Source organism: Odocoileus virginianus, chromosome 15 (assembly GCF_023699985.2).
Source record: "Odocoileus virginianus isolate 20LAN1187 ecotype Illinois chromosome 15, Ovbor_1.2, whole genome shotgun sequence".
Classification (NCBI taxonomy): Eukaryota; Metazoa; Chordata; class Mammalia; order Artiodactyla; family Cervidae; genus Odocoileus; species Odocoileus virginianus.
In genome coordinates this window covers 65,860,961-65,878,618 of record NC_069688.1, presented here as the reverse complement: position 1 = coordinate 65,878,618, position 17,658 = coordinate 65,860,961, and the positions used below count along the sequence as shown (strand labels likewise).

General features: G+C 46.3%; 1 protein-coding gene across 8 annotated transcripts in view; it reads right to left on the bottom strand.

Moving 5' to 3' along the window:
* Nucleotides 1–17,658, bottom strand: part of COL14A1 (collagen type XIV alpha 1 chain) — a 232,282-nt gene that overhangs the window by 22,040 nt on the left and 192,584 nt on the right. For 6 of the 8 annotated variants that reach the window (XM_070477487.1, XM_070477490.1, XM_070477485.1 and 3 more), the window contains 3 exons: nt 10,163–10,198; nt 9,126–9,192; nt 6,637–6,825 (listed from right to left, as the gene is read on the bottom strand). The exons of 1 other annotated variant lie outside the window; for it this stretch is intronic. In XM_070477487.1, the coding sequence (XP_070333588.1) occupies nt 6,637–6,825; nt 9,126–9,192; nt 10,163–10,198 (292 nt within the window). The remainder of the gene's footprint in view (nt 1–6,636; nt 6,826–9,125; nt 9,193–10,162; nt 10,199–17,658) is intronic. One more of the 8 variants, XM_070477489.1, reaches the window with a different exon arrangement.

Below are 17,658 nucleotides of genomic sequence, written 5' to 3'. Positions count from 1 at the left end.
ATTTCATCTGTGCTGTGTTGTGTCTGCCTCTTTTCAGCCTCGTGGACTGTAGCCCACCAGGCTCCTCTGTCCATGGGATTTCCCAGGCAAGAACACTGGAGTGGGTTCCCGTGTCCTTCTCTAGGGGATCTTCCCAACCCAGGGATTGACTGCGTCTGTTGTGTCCCTGCGTTGGCAGGCGGGTTTTTACCACTGCATCGCCTGGGCAGCCCCAGGATAAAGCTGACTGTTCTCAGTGCAAGTCTTGATTTGATCATTGTCAATTCAACTGGCCGACCCCCCCGAAGCCGACCCAGAGACACATCTTCAGCCCGAAACTCCACCAGCCCCTTCCAGCAGCTCCGCTGGCCACAGCACCCTCTCCATACACTGCATAAACCTTATTTTGCGTTTCAGTTGCATTTTTACCTTTCTTGAAATAATAAAGCATAATATGCCAAAATGTAGCCTTTTACTTCCATCTTCAATATTAAAATGACTACACAAAAATTCACCAATTTTGATAAACTTTTTAAAGCCCACTGAGATGACACCACGCTTATGGCAGAAAGTGAAGAGGAACTAAAGAGCCTCCTGATGACAGTGAAAGAGGAGAGGGGAAAAGCTGGCTTAAAGCTCAACATTCAGAAAACTAAGATCATGGCATCTGGTCCCATCACCTCACGGGAAACAGATGGGGAGACAATGGAAACAGTGTCAGACTTTATTTTTTTGGGCTCCAAAATCACTGCAGATGGTGATTGCAGCCATGAAATTAAAAGATGCTTACTCCTTGGAAGGAAAGTTATGACTAACCTAGACAGCATATTAAAAAGCAGAGACATTACTTTGCCAACAAAGGTCCATCTGGTCAAAGCTACAGTTTTTCCAGTGGTCATGTATGGATGTGAGAGTTGGACTGTGAAGAAAGCTGAGCACTGAAGAATGGATGCTTTTGAACTGTGGTGTTGGAGAAGACTCTTAAGAGTCCCTTGGACTGCAAGGAGATCCAACCAGTCCATCCTAAAGGAGATCAGTCCTGGGTGTTCATTGGAAGGACTGATGCTGAAGCTGAAACTCCAATACTTTGGCCACCTGATGTGAAGAGTTGACTCGTTGGAAAAGACTGTGATGCTGGGAGGGATTGGGGGCAGGAGGAGAAGGGGACGACAGAGGATGAGATGGCTGGACGGCATCACCGACTCGATGGGCATGAGTTTGAGTAGACTCCGGGAGTTTATGATGGACAGGGAGGCCTGGGGTGCTGCAATTCATGGGGTTGCAAAGAGTCGGACATGACTGAGCGACTGAACTGACTGACTAACTGATATGACAGCTGTCACAATACAATCTAATTGTTTCTAATGAAGTTAAAGACAATTAAGCACTACTAGGGGCTTCCCTGGTGGTTCAGTGGTAAAAAATCCACCTGCCAATGCAGGAGACAGATTAATCCCTGGTTGGGAAGATCCCCTGGAGAAGGAAACGGCAACCCACTTTAGTGTCCTTGCCTGAAAAATCCCATGGACAGAGGAGCCTGGCAGGCTGCAGTCCATGGGGTTGCAAAGAGTTGGACATGACTTAGTGACTGAAATAACAATAAAAGCAGTACTAGAGCCAGCTTACAGGAAAAAACACGAACAAACTTTTTGGCCAATCCAATACTTGGCATCTGGTCCCATCACTTCATGGCAAATAGATGGGAAAACAATGGAAACAGTGATAGACCTTATTTTCTTGGGCTCCAAAATCACTGCAGAAGGTGACTGCAGCCATGAAATTAAAAGACGATTGCTCCTTGGAAGAAAAGCTATGACCAACCTAGACAGCATATTAAAAAAGCAGAGACATTACTTTGCTGACAAAAGTCTGTCTAGTCAAAGCTATGGTTTTTCCAGCAGTCACGTATGGATGTGAGAGTTGGACTATAAAGAAAGCTGAGAGCCAAAGAACTGATGCTTTTGAGCTGTGGTGTTGGAGAAGACTCTTGAGAGTCCCACGGACTGCAAGGAGATCCAACCAGTCCATCCTAAAGGAGATCAGTCCTGGGTGTTCATTGGAAGGACTGATGCTGAAGCTGAAACTCCAATACTTTGGCCACCTGATGCGAAGAGCTGACTCATTTGAAAAGACCCTGATGCTGGAAGGGATTGGGGGCAGGACGAGAAGGGGGTGACAGAGGATGACATGGTTGGATGGCATCACCGACTCGATGGGCATGAGTTTGAGTAAACTCTGGGAGTTTGTGATGGACAGGGAGGCCTGGCATGCTGTGGTTCACGGGGTCGCAAAGAGTCGGACACGACTGAGTGACTGAATAGCAATACTTTGTTTAAGGTAGAGGAGATAAAGGGTTAACAAGGTTGAGGAAGACAATCAGATGGAGTGAAAATACAGTCTTCTGTTAGGTAATAAGGAAAGTCATGAATGGTCAACACTTCATCTAGCTAATATAGAAGGAATATTTTGTAATTTCTGTTCTCTAAAAATGCATATTCTTTGTCTATAATATATCAACTGTAAAAAGAGAGTTAATCAAAGATCTTGAATCAGCACAATATGTTTCAAACTGAGGTCATAAAATCCAAAGGTATCCTTTAATCTTTTAAAGAATTTATGTTGGTGCATAGCTGACTTACAGTGTTGTGTTAGTTTCAGGAGTAGAGCAAAGTGATTTAGCTATACGTATACATATATCTATCTTCCCTGGCGGCTCGGAGGTTAAAGCATCTGCCTCCAGTGTGGGAGACCTGGGTTTGATCCCTGGGTCGGGAAGACCCCCTGGAGAAGGAAATGGCAACCCACTCCAGTATTCTTGCCTGGAGAATCCCACGGACGGAGGAGCCTGGTAGGCTACAGTCCACAGGGTCGCAAAGAGTCGGACACGACTGAGCAACTTCACTATACATTTTTCCATTCTTTTTCAGATTCATTTCCCATATAGGTTATTAGAGTGTTGAAGAGTTCTCCATGATGCCCTTCAGGAAACTAGAGTAAGGGTAAGTTTTATTTCTATTTGCCTCAGTCATGTAAGTTTGAATGCACGCATATGTACATGCATACCATGCCATGATGTAAAATGCATTTCTTCTTGTGCATTAAACTTTAAAGTTTAAAAAACTTTTCATAAACTTAGAATAGAGAAATCGAATGAATCACTGCTGATGAAAAATTAGCCAAAGTCAATGCAGTGATGATTTTTTTTTCAAACTTTAAACTTTATATTTTGTATTAGGGTATAGCCAATTATAGCCAATTAACAGTACTACGGCGGTTTTAGGTGAACAGAGGAGGGACTGAGCCATGGGTACACATGTGTCCATCCTCCCCAGCCCTGTTCCATCCAGACAGCAGCACAACATTCAGTGCAGTTCTTTGTGCTCTACAAAGGTCCTTGTTGGTTATCCATTTTGAAGACAGCAGTGTACATAAGAGTCATGTTTTTTCTAACAAAGGCTCAGCAGAAAGAGGTTCCACGCAATGCTATGCCAGTTTCAACATCCACATTTCTTTTACTCTTTCTTTTATAGCTTATTACTTGCCTAAGTAAACTGCCTACTAATGATACTTATTTTTACACTTTATAATATGGTGTCCTTTTAAAATTGTACTCTAGAGTATAGAGATCATCATATTTTACACAGAAAAAAACCTCAAACATGATCCCTGTTTTTCATTTCCAGTCTTAACATTGGCTGACTTCCAGCCTCTTGTGACCTCAATATCTTCGTATGCTTCTTTTTTATATAAAAAATGCAAAGGTCAGGAGAAAAGATGGCTGAAATTTCTTTGGTTTTAAAATTTGACTGTTTTGATTTAGTGGAAAGGCAGACATTTTTCTGCGTCAATCTTTCCCAGGTACTTGGACCACAAGGCTAAGATCAAAATATGAATCACTTTGCTGTACACCTCAAACTAACAAAATATGGCAAGTCAACGATACTTCAATAAATTTCCTTTTTAAATTATTGTTCTCCTTGCAACCACGAATCCCAGTTGCAATGGGATTGAAATACTTTGCTGGGCATGAAAAGTTCTCTGGATGTTGGCCTATAAACCCCAACCTTACACCCCAAAGCATACACCCCCAGCTGGTAATCAACCAAAATCAGCTTCCCGGGCTTCCCTGGAGGTCCAGTGGTGAAGAACCTGCCTCTCGGTGCAGGAGACAGGGGTTTGGTCCCTGATCCAGGAAGATCCCACATTCCACGGAGCCACAGAGAATGTGACCCACATTGCGGAGTCTGCGCTCTAGAGCCATGAGCCCCAACGACCAAATTCCATGCGCCCCAAGCCCGCGCTCCACAACAAGAGAGCTGCGAGGAGAAGCCCATGCACCCCAACCAGAGAGAGGGCCACGTGGGGGCAAAGATCTAGCACAGCCAGAAACAGACAGACAAGTAAGTGAAAGGACGAGTCCGCCTTCCCTCGTGCTCAAAGAGCATCTCCCACCGTCTGACTGCTCCCCCGCATGCCGTGCTTGTGAAACCCAGGACTCTGCATGTTTACCACACTCTTTAGGAATGTATGTGTCAGAAAATCACATTGCAGAAACTCACATTTCAAGGTTGTCTGGCCCGCTATCCGAGGACCCCTGGCCGAGATTCCTCTGTTCCAAGCACTCAGGTGTTCTTGCAGAGTAGGAAAGACTGAGTCTGGCAAGAACAAGGACGGGACTTCCAAAAAGAACAAAGACAACCTGTGCCTTGCCGAGTGACTCAGTCCTGGCCCTGTGCACCCTGAGTCACAGCCGATCCATCACCCGCACCCTTGGAGGGCATCCTGCTGACAGAGATGGCCACCTTCCTGGCTGCCAGATCGCTGGTATTCCATGAGGAAATTATGTCCTTCTCTGCATCTGCTGATTTAGTGCCCTGGCACAGGAAACCCTTTCAGAAAGGAAAAGCAGTACTGGGTTGCCATCACAGCAGTGATGATCTAGCGAGGACCTGTTATGCAGAGCAGTTCAGACCTGACCCCTGCTTTCTGCAATCACGCTGTTCACTAACATGTGATGACAGCTGAAACGGGCGTGAGAGGCCGAGCATCAGGCACTCAGGGGGCGGCGACATGTGTGGGTCTAGAACCATCAACAGAAACTTCATGCATGTGACAGGGGTTAAGCTGAGTCTCGAACTAAGAGTAAGGAACACGTAAGACAGGGAAAAGGAAGGACATTTCCAAAAGTGGGAAGAACAAAGTGTCCATAAGTGCAGAGGCAGAAATGCACCTGGCCTGTTGGCATGAATCAAGAATCAACATGAAATATTATCTCTGTAATCTGCATTTTGCATCCCATATTTGATCAAAGGAGTATATCCAACCCATCTCATTAAAGCAATATGACTCATAGAGCAGGTTTCATTAGCTAGCTTTTCTCCGATCTGCATCATATACAACAGTTCTAGAAAGTGTGAAACTCCTCCTATCACCTCTTTGTGGTTAATCGGGAACCCCATTCTCCCACATCTCTTTCGTCTGCTTCTGGAGTGACAGATCTTGGTCAATTACAGAACTGGGTGAAATTGGATCACAAGAGTCCATTACTACATTGCACAACACTGCTGAGACCTGGAAAGGGTAGAAGGCTAAGGAGGATCTCCATTAGAAAGAAACTTTAGTAGAAAAGATTAAACATTGACCCACAGAACTATTAAATAAAATGCCGACTCATGTTATAGGAAGATGAACCACAAACAGATTAAACATCTATTTCATTTGAAGTTTAGAATCAGCATGGTCTCTGTAGGCACATCTGAATCATTGAGTTGATATGACTCATGACTTACCTCGGGGCTGCTGTTGACTGTTGCCCAGTATGGGCACTGCACAAAAAAAGCACCAGACCTGGAAAGCGAGCTCTCTACTTGCCACAACACATGAGGACAGAGAATGCTGCCGGCCACATCAACAAACAACGCTGTGCCCATCAGGCCAGCAGACACCACAGCCGCCCCAACAGTGCACGCGGGGGCGATGCAGGGTGGGAAAGAGCAGAATACTAGCCTTAGAGAGTCAAGGTTCACATCAAAGGAATGGTTTCAATGAGCCCAGTCTCTTGCATCTTCACATTCAGAGAAAAGTGCTAAATTCATTCGTTTGAGATGTCTGTTTTTCTTTAATTAACAGTCATCTTTTGATGTTCCCACTACCCAGCTTACACTGCCAAAACAAGCCTGGCATGTATAACTGGCTCCTCCCTCACCTGTTTGGAGCCGTCCCTAGAGGAACCTGAGGTGCTGCGCCCGGGGCTTAAGTCCTCAGCAGATCTGCCAGATAGACACAGCTCTCATTTCAGTTGTGCTTCTATTGTTGTTTCAGTTGACACACATGTGTGACGCTACATCTGTCCAGATGTAGCATTTTCTAATTCTACCTGGCTGGGGCATATTTTTTTAATTCATCCATCTTTCTCTCATTAACTCAAAAGCTTCTTAGAGGTGAATTGGGAGTTCTGATCCTCCTTCTGCATGCAAGCTTTATTAATAAACACGTTGTAGCTTACTCACTTTCTCAATTTTGGGGATAAACAAACAAGAAGCTGGAGAATAGGTGGGGCAGAATTAATTTAGGTCTGTTCTTTGGAACGCTGCCCCTGCACGCGCGCCCCTGTTGCCCCCACGTCCGCGCACCCAGCGAGAGGCACGGCCCGCTTACCTCGCTCTCCCGGCGAGCCCGGCACACCGGCATTTCCGGGGAAGCCCGGGGCCCCGGGGGGGCCTTGCTCACCAGGGGTTCCTGGGGAGCCCGGCCTCCCAGGCTCTCCAGGAGGCCCCTGGATGGTCCGCACAGACGACGAGTGGCTGGGAATCTGGTTGAGGATGGCTGTGTACCTGGCCATGTGACCTGAGGCGGGAAGGACAAAGACAGCCTCCGATGAGCGGTCATAAGTGGACTGGGAGAACTGGATGCACTATCTGTCAAGGCTCCAAACAAGTCTGTTAGACACCCACCAGGGCAAGAGGCACATCCCTCTGAAATAAGTTGATTTCCAAATGGAAAGATTCTGCATTTCCCTTTGGATGATATTAACAGCTGGACTGTATTCAAATCCCATCTCATGCGTTTGGAACTCCACAGCTCACGTCAGCATCTCAGTAAGTATCACGGAGCAGAGGTCATAAATTTTATCTTTACCCCCAACACTTATCTGACCCCTAAATCCTCACCCAGCTGCCCCTTTTCTCCAGCAATTTCCACCCAAATGACTTGTCTTTCCTTCCAACCCACAAAGCCTGCCCCACCCACTTGCTCACAAATCCCCAGACAAGCGCTCTGTTTCAACTCATCTCTTTATTGCCAAGCCTTTTTGCAGAAACCTTTACTTGAGTCCCAGCTGCAGAAACTCTCACTTTTTTTTTTTAAATTTGACTTGCTCTCATTATCCCTTAACTCAGTTGAGCCTGTAAGAATGGAGTTAATAATTACAAGTAAAAACTGAGAAAATATTTGATATCATAATTCCTCATTTTCCCAGCATCACTGGTAGACAGCACTTCCCTACAGAAGTGAATTTTCCAAATAACTATTATATATTCCTTTTTAAGTATCCAGCCTAAATAAGGAATGGCAACCATTTCTAGAGGGACGATTTCTAAGACACGGTCAACGCCTTCTTAGGCCTAGGAGCAGGACTGTCATCAGGACTGGCTGGCTGATCACCTGGCACACCAGGAAGCACGTTCGTGAAAGTCCGGGGAGGAGCGGACGTTTCCGCCTCTGCTTCTTCAGCTTCCTGCTCTGATAAAGGGGCCGCCCTCCATCACTTCTCCAGCGGCCATCACTGGAGCCTCACACAGTCCAGCCTTTCCTAGCATAACCCTTCTGATGAGCTCTGGACCACAAAGCAGATAACCGAGCAAGTGAGGAACCCTAAGCCACGTGGTGATCACGCTCCGAGGCGGAGCTGAAGGGAGGACAGGTGAAGCTCGGATGACAGGGACGCGGCTCTGCGGAGGCTGAGCTGTGCGCACGGGCCGCATCCAGCCTCTGCCGTGTTCTTCTCCGACGAGGACACTGGCAGGCAGGCCCTCCCCGTTTTACAGGCCTGTTTCAGCTCTGGTTTAACCCCACTGGTTTCGGTTTCCGAGAAACTATTCACAGGAATCTGACAATTCCTGAGGGGAAAAACTGGATTCTGAAATCTCAACTTTTAGGTCACGTTTCAAACAACCACATATCCGTATAACGCTTTTATTCCAAAGTGGAATAAGACAGTAACTATTGTGATATAGTCCTTATGTTATGGTCATTGAGTCATATTAGGATTTAACCCTTAGGTTTCCTTAAAATAATTCTTTACCCATTTACATTGTATACTTGAAATGAGAAACCTACAAAATAATCCAAGATACAGGTTAGCTTCAAACATTTTCTACTTAATGTTCAGTTTCCCTTCTCTAATTGTGTTTTCAGAGATTCTTATTTTAGTATTAAACTTAAATAGCTTCACTTGTAAATTCTCTATCTCGTACACGCTAGTGTACTATATAACACAAAACAGAATAAAGTTAAATCAGAGGGAGCATTTAAAATAGAGGGAAAGTTCAAGTTTAAAATGAAGAAATGGGACAGGTGTGATGTAAAGTGTGTTCCAGTGCAATTTTTGGCATGGACCCAAAGATCATGTCAAATGTCACATGAAGCTTGTACCCATGTGTGCACGTGTGTTTATGTGTTTGTATTTTATGGCGTAAGTCTTAAAGAGAAGGGCCTTGAGCTAATCAAAGAAATGAGTAAGAAAGAGATATTGATTTAAATCCAGAGATTGGAAGGTAAGTTCTGATGCCTTAATTTGGCAGCTTTCAAGTGCTTAGCACTTGAGAAAAAAAGATTTCTTTATTTGTAGAGATGAAAAACAAATAGAAGATTTGATCTGGGCAGTCAAGTTAAACCTATGCAGGCGAACAGAGAGCTTCCAGACAAACAACAGAGAGGAATCTGGCCTCTGCACCATCGGTGGAGAACGCCAGGGTAATCTGTAATGGGATTAGATGTAAAGAGGCAGTGACTTCAGGTGGGTCAGTGATGGCCAGTTGTAAAGTGCATGTGTCTGCACCAAGACAACGCTGCGTCTATACTTGTGCAAAAGGTGAATTTCTGTTTGGCTGAGTAACAGCGAACATCGGTGAGCACGGCTCACTTACTCTGGATGAGCTGCTCGCACACCTGACGTGCCACCGCTCTCACCATGGCTTGAGACTGAAGGTCGCCCTGGAGGAAACAAAAAGCAGACTCCTGAACACCGGCCACAGCCCAGCCCGCGGCAGGACCCCCAGGACAGAGCTGGGGCTTGACCCACTGTTGCCACTGGGCCCTTCGCTGCTGAGCAACAGGAGGGATGGCCCACCGTCACACAGAGACGGTGTGAGCACCGACATGCGCGTGCAAGGCTCCTGAAAGCCCGCGTTAGACTGAGACGCTCAAGTATGCACTTCCGGTCCCAGATTCTAAAAAACTCAACAGTGTTTGAAACAAACACATTAACTATATATTATTTAATGCCTTCTTTATCACTCTTTAGAGCTTATAAAATACAGCACTTTCTCAAGCAGTGGCTTATTGAATACTAATAGCAACTCAGATGTTAAATCCGTTTATAGAGTTTAAAACTTACTGCCCAAGTTTTCGCCGAGGTCATCGGGTGAGCCCAAGGTCACCACTGCGTCTATCAGAAGTGACTGCACGATTATCTGAGCAGCAGCACAGTTTCTCAAAGGAGAGAGAAGGCCCTGAAATAGCCGGCTTTAAGCCTCGCGGGCAGTGCTCTAATCCCGCGCTGTCACTGTTGTCCTGGGTGCCGAGAGCGGGAACACACAAGCCTCCATCTACTGCCTGGCGTTCTGCATAGAGCGTTTACCTCTCTGAAACCTTTTCACATCCGTTATATAATTTCTTCATTAAATCCACTCTGTGAGTTACATGAGTGATCCTCTCCATTTCATCCCTAAACAAATGGCTTCAAGTCATCTAGCTGGACTAGCAGAGCTGCAATGAGAAGCCAGCAGGCCTGACCTCCAGCCCATAGGATGGATCTGCTTGAAAAGGTGCTCACAGTTGGGCGAGCTGGGGGTGGGGGGTGGGTAGCGAAGCAATGAGTGACCCGGACAGAGAACGGCCCTCCCTCACCAGGCTCCCGGACAAAGGCAGGCAGCCAGCCCATCAGTGGCCCAGAGATACTCACCCTCTCTCCCCTCTCCCCCTTTGCTCCAGGGACACCCTGCAAGATTGTAAATTGTCGAGTTAGGATGCTGCACTCAGCCAAGCACAATGACAGTGTATCTTTTCTGACTGTGTGAAGAGGTTTTCCTCAGCTCTCATCATTCTGCAGCAAAAGTAGACACACGGCCACAGGAACAAACAAACAGCAGCCTGCCATCCGGCCAAGCAGCAACGGCTCTGGGCTGTGGTGGTTTCCTCACTGGCTATCCATTGATTTAAGTTCATTTATTTGTAACTGGAGGATAACTGCTTTACAATATCGTGCTGGTCTCTGCCATAGATCAAGGTGAGGCAGCCACAGGTAGACCTGCGTCCCCTCCCCTCTGAGCCTCCCTCCCCATCCCTCCCCATCCCTCCCCATCCCACCCCTCCAGGATTCGCGGAGCCGGGTTTGAGTTCCCTGGGTCACACAGCAACTTCCCGCTGCGATCTGTTTAACACACGCTACTGTAAGCGTCCGTGTTACTCTTTCCATTTGCCCCGCTCTCTCCTTCCTTCCCGCCCCCTCGTGTCTGAAGTCTCTTATCTGCGTCCACGTCTCCACTGCGGTCCTACAAACACTTTAAACATCTTCCTCGCCCAGTCTCTGAATGCAAAGTCACAGTACATTTGAATACAAAAATTGGTATCCTGCAGCAATACTGCTTTGTAATACAGTGTTACTGAATAAATTATTATCACAATTGCTGGGCAATTGATTTCACAAATTTCTGCTAAAAAGAGACATTGTTTTCATTTCTGAAAGCATATCTCTCACAGAAAGGAAAAAGATCTTCCAACCTAAGAGCGCAAGGAAAAGGTGGAATCTGTGAAATCCCAGCTCTTTACCCTGCTTTCCATGTGGGATTAACAGCACACGAGGCCTTCTCCCCGATTCTCCCTGGTAATGTGAGCCTGTATTAACATGAATTCTCAGCTCAACTATTGTTTTGTTTTGTGGCTTAGCTACTCTTTGACCCATAGGAAACCTTACCATATCTGTAAAAATTTTTGCTGAAAAACAATGGTGTTTAGTGTTTCTGCAACGAAATTACATGTATAATGCAAAACACGTGTCTTCAGAAGAATTTCTTCTTGTATCAACTCCAAGGCAGAGTAATAGATTTACTGAACAACACGTTTTTATAACCTCTACCAGAGGATAGTAAGTACCATTTACAGATGGAACCTGTCACACTGTCAGGCTATTTCCAGTTGTTACTATAATCTCAACAGGTCCCAAATCAAACTCAGTCTCTTTTCCAAAAATTTCTACTCAGTCATCCAAAATCAAAATTCTGGGTTCACTCCATTGTGTACAGGTAAACTGGCTTTCTGGGAAAATGACGTGCCCTGATCTGTACTGTTTATGGCTGGCAGAAGTGTAAACGCTTTCACTAGGGCTGATTCCAAGTGACAAACACACTGTGACTGAGGATGGACTTCCAGAGGGAAGAGAAGTGTAAAATCTACCCCCTGAGCAGGTGCAGGCCAGGCCCCGCCCACCCCTGCTGTCCCCTCTCCTTCCTTCCCTTGCTTCTCACACGTGTGTCTCACGCACACTGGCACTTTTTCTGTTGTTTTGTTCCTGGCCGTGCCCCGTGGCATGTGAGAGCTTACCTCCCTGACCAGGAGCTGAATCTGAGCCCCTGCAGTGGGAGCGCAGGTCTCCATCACTGGACCGGCAAGGAGTGCCCCCCACACAGTCTGGCATCACAGCTCCTCCGATACCCACCACCCAGCTGCTACCGCAACCATCTCACGCCAGGCATTCGCACCTCCCTTCCAGCCGGCCTCCCGAACGAAAGACCCTCCTCTTCCAGTTCACCCTCTGCACAACCTCGCGGCCCGTCCTCCTGACACGGCCAGGATGCAGTTCAGAAAGCTGAGCGACTTCTGGCCGACGGCGGCTCTTCCTCTGTTCAGAATCACCCGGTGACTCTCAGACACCCATGTGACCAAGTCAGAGTCCTCGCTGCCAAAGACTTGCCACTGATGTGTGGCCCCAACTTCCACTGACATCTGCTCATCAAAAGTACCGCTTCTCGTTCCCACAGACCTGATCTAGTCAGTGTATCAGAACACTTGTGACAAAGGTATTAAGCGTATATCTTATATATTAATATTCTAATGCAATACTCAATTCAAGTACCACCTATTTCATACTAGATCTTTATTATTGTATATATTTATCCATGTGTGTGCACAGTTGTTCAGTTGTGTCCGACTCTTTGACCCTAGGGACCGCAGCCCACCAGGCTTCTCTGTCCATGGGATTCTCCAGGCAAGAATACTGGAGTGGGTTGCCATTTTCTCCTCCAGGGACTCTTCCAGACCTAGTGAAGTCTCCTGTTTGGCAGGTGGGTTCTTTACCATTAGCACTAACCGGGAAGCCTTAACACAAAGATTTCTCTTCTCTCTATGTAGATGGTAAGATCTCTAGTATCAGGGGCCATAACTTACATTACTTTATATTTCAAACCACCTAGCCCCCTTTTTTTTTTCCATAAAAAAGTCACGTGAATATTCAGCTGAGTCCAATGTTAAATGAAAATATTTATCATAAATCTAGGACTGCTGCCTACTTCCTTTTCAAGCATTCGATGCAATGCAAAACCAAAAATCAGCAAACAAAAATTAGTACCTGTTCATCATCTTTAATATACTAACAAACTGTAAATACAGGTGGTTTAAAACTCAAGCTGCTTTTATCATGTGTCAAGCACACCACATGCCAAGTACACACCTTGGCACATTAACTCATTTAAGCCATCTAACACCCCTATAAGGTGAACTCATTTAATCCTTGTAAGACTCCTATAAGACGAGCTCATTTATTCTTTATAACAACCCTATGAGATGTTACTTCCATTTTGCTGTTGTTCAGTCATTCAGTCCTGTCTGTCTCTTTGTGACCTCATGGACGGCAGCACAGCAAGCCTCCCTGTCCATCAGCAACTCCCGGAGTCCACCCAAACCCACATCCATCGAGTCGGTGATGCCATCCAACCATTTCATCCTCTGTCATCCCCTTCTCCTCCTGCCTTCAATCTTTCCCAACATCAGAGTCTTTCTAATGAGTCAACTCTTCACATCAGGTGGCCAAAGTGTTGGGAGTTTCAGCTTCAGCATCAGTCCTTCCAATGAACACCCAGGGCTGATCTCCTTTATGATGGACTGGTTGGATCTCCTTGCAGTCCAAGGGACTCTCAAGAGTCTTCTCCAACACCACAGTTCAAAACCATCAATTCTTTGGCATTCAGCCTTCTTTATAATCCACCTCTCACATCCATACATGACTACTGGAAAAACCATAGCTTTGACTATATGGACCTTTGTTGGCAAAGTAATGTCTCTGCTTTTTACACATAAGGAGAGTGATGTATTGAGAGGATAAAAAAATTGCCCAAGGTCACACAATAAGAAAGTGGAAAATCTGGGGCCAGAATCCACTCAGCTGGGCTCCAGAACACTTGCTCTCCACAGTACATTCTGGCTGCCATGAAAGGGAACACTACTCAACACATTTGCCAGCCTGAATCTTCTATTTCAGTGAAGGTAATATTTTTCTTAATGCAATAATTTAAAAAGCAAACAAACATCTCCCAAATCTCACTCCAGTCATTCAGAATTAGTCTTTGAGTCATTTCTTAAAATCTATTTCATCTTGAATATTTTTTGTTTCTGAACCAATGTATTCTTAATATTTCCATTGCTAGTTAGCATGTGTTAAATTTTCCTATTTGAAACTTGGACAAAGAAACTACAGTGCAAACCTGAGTGATAAGGTAAACGGACAGCATGAGGTGCTGGCACCTTCTGGTACACAGAGACTGATGTGTTTAATTAGGCCTGAAATTCCTCAAACTCAGCCTCCCAATGCTTGTGACTAAGTAGCTGCAAGACACAGCAAGGTGGTCTCCAGGAAAGACACATTTAGTGAATATATCTGTATGACAAGAAATTATTTTTTATTCTAACTTCTCTGACGTCTTTCCTTTGATTTTTCTTTTTGCAAAATAAAACAAAAACAAACTCCAAATTCCTGAGTGAATGAAGGTCCATAACTCCACCAGAACATGCTTTGATGGAAAACACACAGACCCTGTAGATGTAGGCATGAAAAAGTGGCATATTTTCCTTTGATTTCAGGAATACTTGAAACGCAAAGAAAAGAAAATACAGTAGCTACATTCACAGATTTACAGAATTTTAGTACTGAAGGAAAGAATAATGATCTCATGGTCCAAGTCCCAAATACTAGGTGTCTGGTAACTAAAATCAAACACACCTAGCTCAGCTCTAAGAGTCCTCCATGCCTGACCCTTAATCTGTAAAAATAAGCTCATACTCACCTAAGTCCCAGCCTAACTAGAATGTAACCACACTTGCGCTCTTTGTTGTAACAAACGCTTATTAAGCACAAGTCCCCTACACATGAACCTTCAAGCTGTGAACCTGCGAAGACGTGAGCGCGGGCTCCATCAGAGCCAGGTGCGGGCGGGGCACCCAGCCCCCAGCCCCGTGGGGAGCCCCTGCAGCGGGCCGCCCCCCACCCCCACCCCGGTCAGCAGCCCCTTCCTGCTCACGTGACGCCCGCCCCGTGTGCCAGCTGTCGTCCCGGACGACTGCACTTTGCCGGGAACTGCACTGCAAGATTCAACATGTGTTTTTTGTGTGCTGTTTGTGTGAGAAGTACTATAAAGCCATCACGTGCAGTAATCCTGCGGTGCCAGCTGGGTACCTAGGCCGACTCCGCTGGATTTAGGAGCAAACTGGATTTACAGATGCGCTCTCGGAATGGAACTCGTTTGTACGGAATGCACTTACTCTACCCTCTGAGATGCTGAACTGGGATCTAGGAATAAGAAAGAACATGAGCATGATTAAAAAAAAAATCCTGCCCTCAAAAAACCCTGCTTTTTGTGGAGAGATGGACGCTGACAGTTGAAATGGAGTCTCCCACCTGAGGAGGTAAGGCTGCGAGGGGGACGCCACACCGGAAGTGCGCAGTTTTAGAGAGAAACAGAGGCTCCCCAGGGGGAGAGAGCAGAAGCAGCTTCCCCCAAGGCACACAGGCGTCAAACGCTGTGACAGACACAGGGAGAGCTTCCAGTAAAGCGGTGGCTCAGCTCCGAGCAGGGGCGCCTGGGAGCCGCGCTGGGGCGGGGGAGCCTTCAGATGAAGGGCCGCAGGCACCCGGCGGAACACAGGGGACCTGCCCACCGGCGCCAGGGGTCCAGTGAGGAGACGCAAGACAGGAAGTGACGCAACAGGAAGATCTGGGCGAGGAAGGTCTTTCAACAACTGGAGGAAGGGCCAGGCTAGCGCCGGATAGAGGCGGGGGCCCGTTAGGGCGTGTGGGACAACCTTGGAGAGAAACGAAGAGGGCTTGAGATTAGAGTTTTCAGAGGTGATGGTGACGGTGAAGTGGAGGCAGCGGTGATGAAGCGAGAGAGAGCTGAACAATAGGAAAACAGACAGCACGCGGGCTTGCCTGTGTTCGTTTTAGTCTCATTACAATCCCCCTCGAAAGGAGGCCACCCTCCTGTCTTTGTGGGGGGAGAGCACATCCATCTTTCAAGACCCACTGAAACGCTGCCTTCTCCGGAGCTGTTCTCCCCACTCCTCCACTCAGGGGACAGGCTAGACTGTATCTCTGCCTCTCTGTCTCCCTCAGTGGAAATTTCATAGTGACTTGCTTGCCTTTCCTGTAAGGCACTTTGCACTGTCTGCCTTTTATATATCCTGTTATATATTAAACAAAATCATCATACTCTCTAGACTGTCCATGAATGTAAAAAGGTATCTTGGTCATCTTTTGTGTCCATCATGGACACCAACCTGTCCTTCACATCTCTTGTCCATATTGTTCAGTTCAGTCGCTCAGTTGTGTCTGACTCTTTGTGACCCATGAATCTCAGCTTGCCAGGCCTCCCTGTCCATCACAAACTCCCGGAGTTTACTCAGACTCATGTCCATCAAGTCAGTGATCCCATCCAGCCATCTCATCCTCTGTTGTCCCCTTCTCCTCCTGCCCCCAATCCCCCCCAGCATCAGGGTCTTTTCCAATGAGTCAACTCTTCACATCAGGTGGCCAAAGTATTTCAGCTTCAGCATCAGTCTTTCCAATGAACTCCCAGGACTGATCTCCTTTAGAATGGACTGGTTGGATCTCCTTGCAGTCCAGGGACTCAAGAGTCTTCTTCAACACCACAGTTCAAAAGCATCAATCCTTCGGCATTCAACTTTCTTTATAGTCCAACTCTCACATTGGTACATGACCACTGGAAAAACCACAGCCTTGACTAGACGGACCTATGTTTACAAAGTAATGTCTCTGCTTTTTAATATGCTGTCTAGGTTGGTCATAACTTTCCTTCCAAGGAGTAAGCATCTTTTAATTTCATGGCTGCAATCACCATCTACAGTGATTTTGGAGCCCCCAAAAATAAAGTCAGCCACTGTTTCCCCATCTATTTGCCATGAAGTGATGGGACCGGATGCCGTGATCCTAGTATTCTGAATGTTGAGCTTTAAGCCAACTTTTTCACTCTCCTCTTTCACTTTCATCCAGAGCCTCTTTAGTTCTTCACTTTCTGCCACAAGGGTGGTGTCATCTGCATATCTGAGGTTATTTATATTTCTCCCTGCAATCTTGATTCCAGCTTATGCTTCATCCAGCCCAGTGTTTATCATGATGTACTGTGCATATAAGTTAAATAAGCAGAGTGATAACATACAGCCTTGACGTGCTCCTTTTCCCATTTGGAACCAGTGTGTTGCTCCATGTCCAGTTCTAACTGTTGCTTCCTGACCTGCATACAGGTTTCTCAAGAGGCAGGTCAGGTGGTCTGGTGATTCCCATCTCTTTCAGAATATTCCATAGGTTATTGTGATTCACACAGTCAAAGGCATTGGCATAGTCAATAAAGCAGAAATAGATGTTTTTCTGGAACTCTCTTGCTTTTTCAATGATCCAGTGTAGCTACTCAATAAATATTTTTGAATGAATTAATTGGGAAACTGACATTCTGAGAAGGTAGATAAATAAGCTTAAGTGATGTGGCTCACACAGCTAGTTAAGGTCACATGAGGGCAACATCTAGAACCCAGGTCTCCTGACTTCTGATGCAGAGCTCATCAAATGGTGTAACACTGGCCCATCCACCGGTGTTTATTTCCAGCTAAGTCCAGGGTCCCTTCGTGCACATGCTTGTTCTCTGTCTGCTCTCTTGCAGGGGAGGCACCTTGCGCTTCAGCCTCAGGTAGGAATTACAACAGCCCCAGCAGCAATGCACGTTCTGCTCTGGGAAGTCGGTAGCTGAAGGCAGCGTGTGTAAAAGCCAGCCTGTTCCTGGCACTGACTATAGGAAACAAACTATTTTCAGTGGGCAGTGTGTCTCTCTTGGTCTCTCTCCCTCCTGCCTTCCTAGACATCCATCCATGGGAAATCAATCAAGGCCTCACCCCATGAGA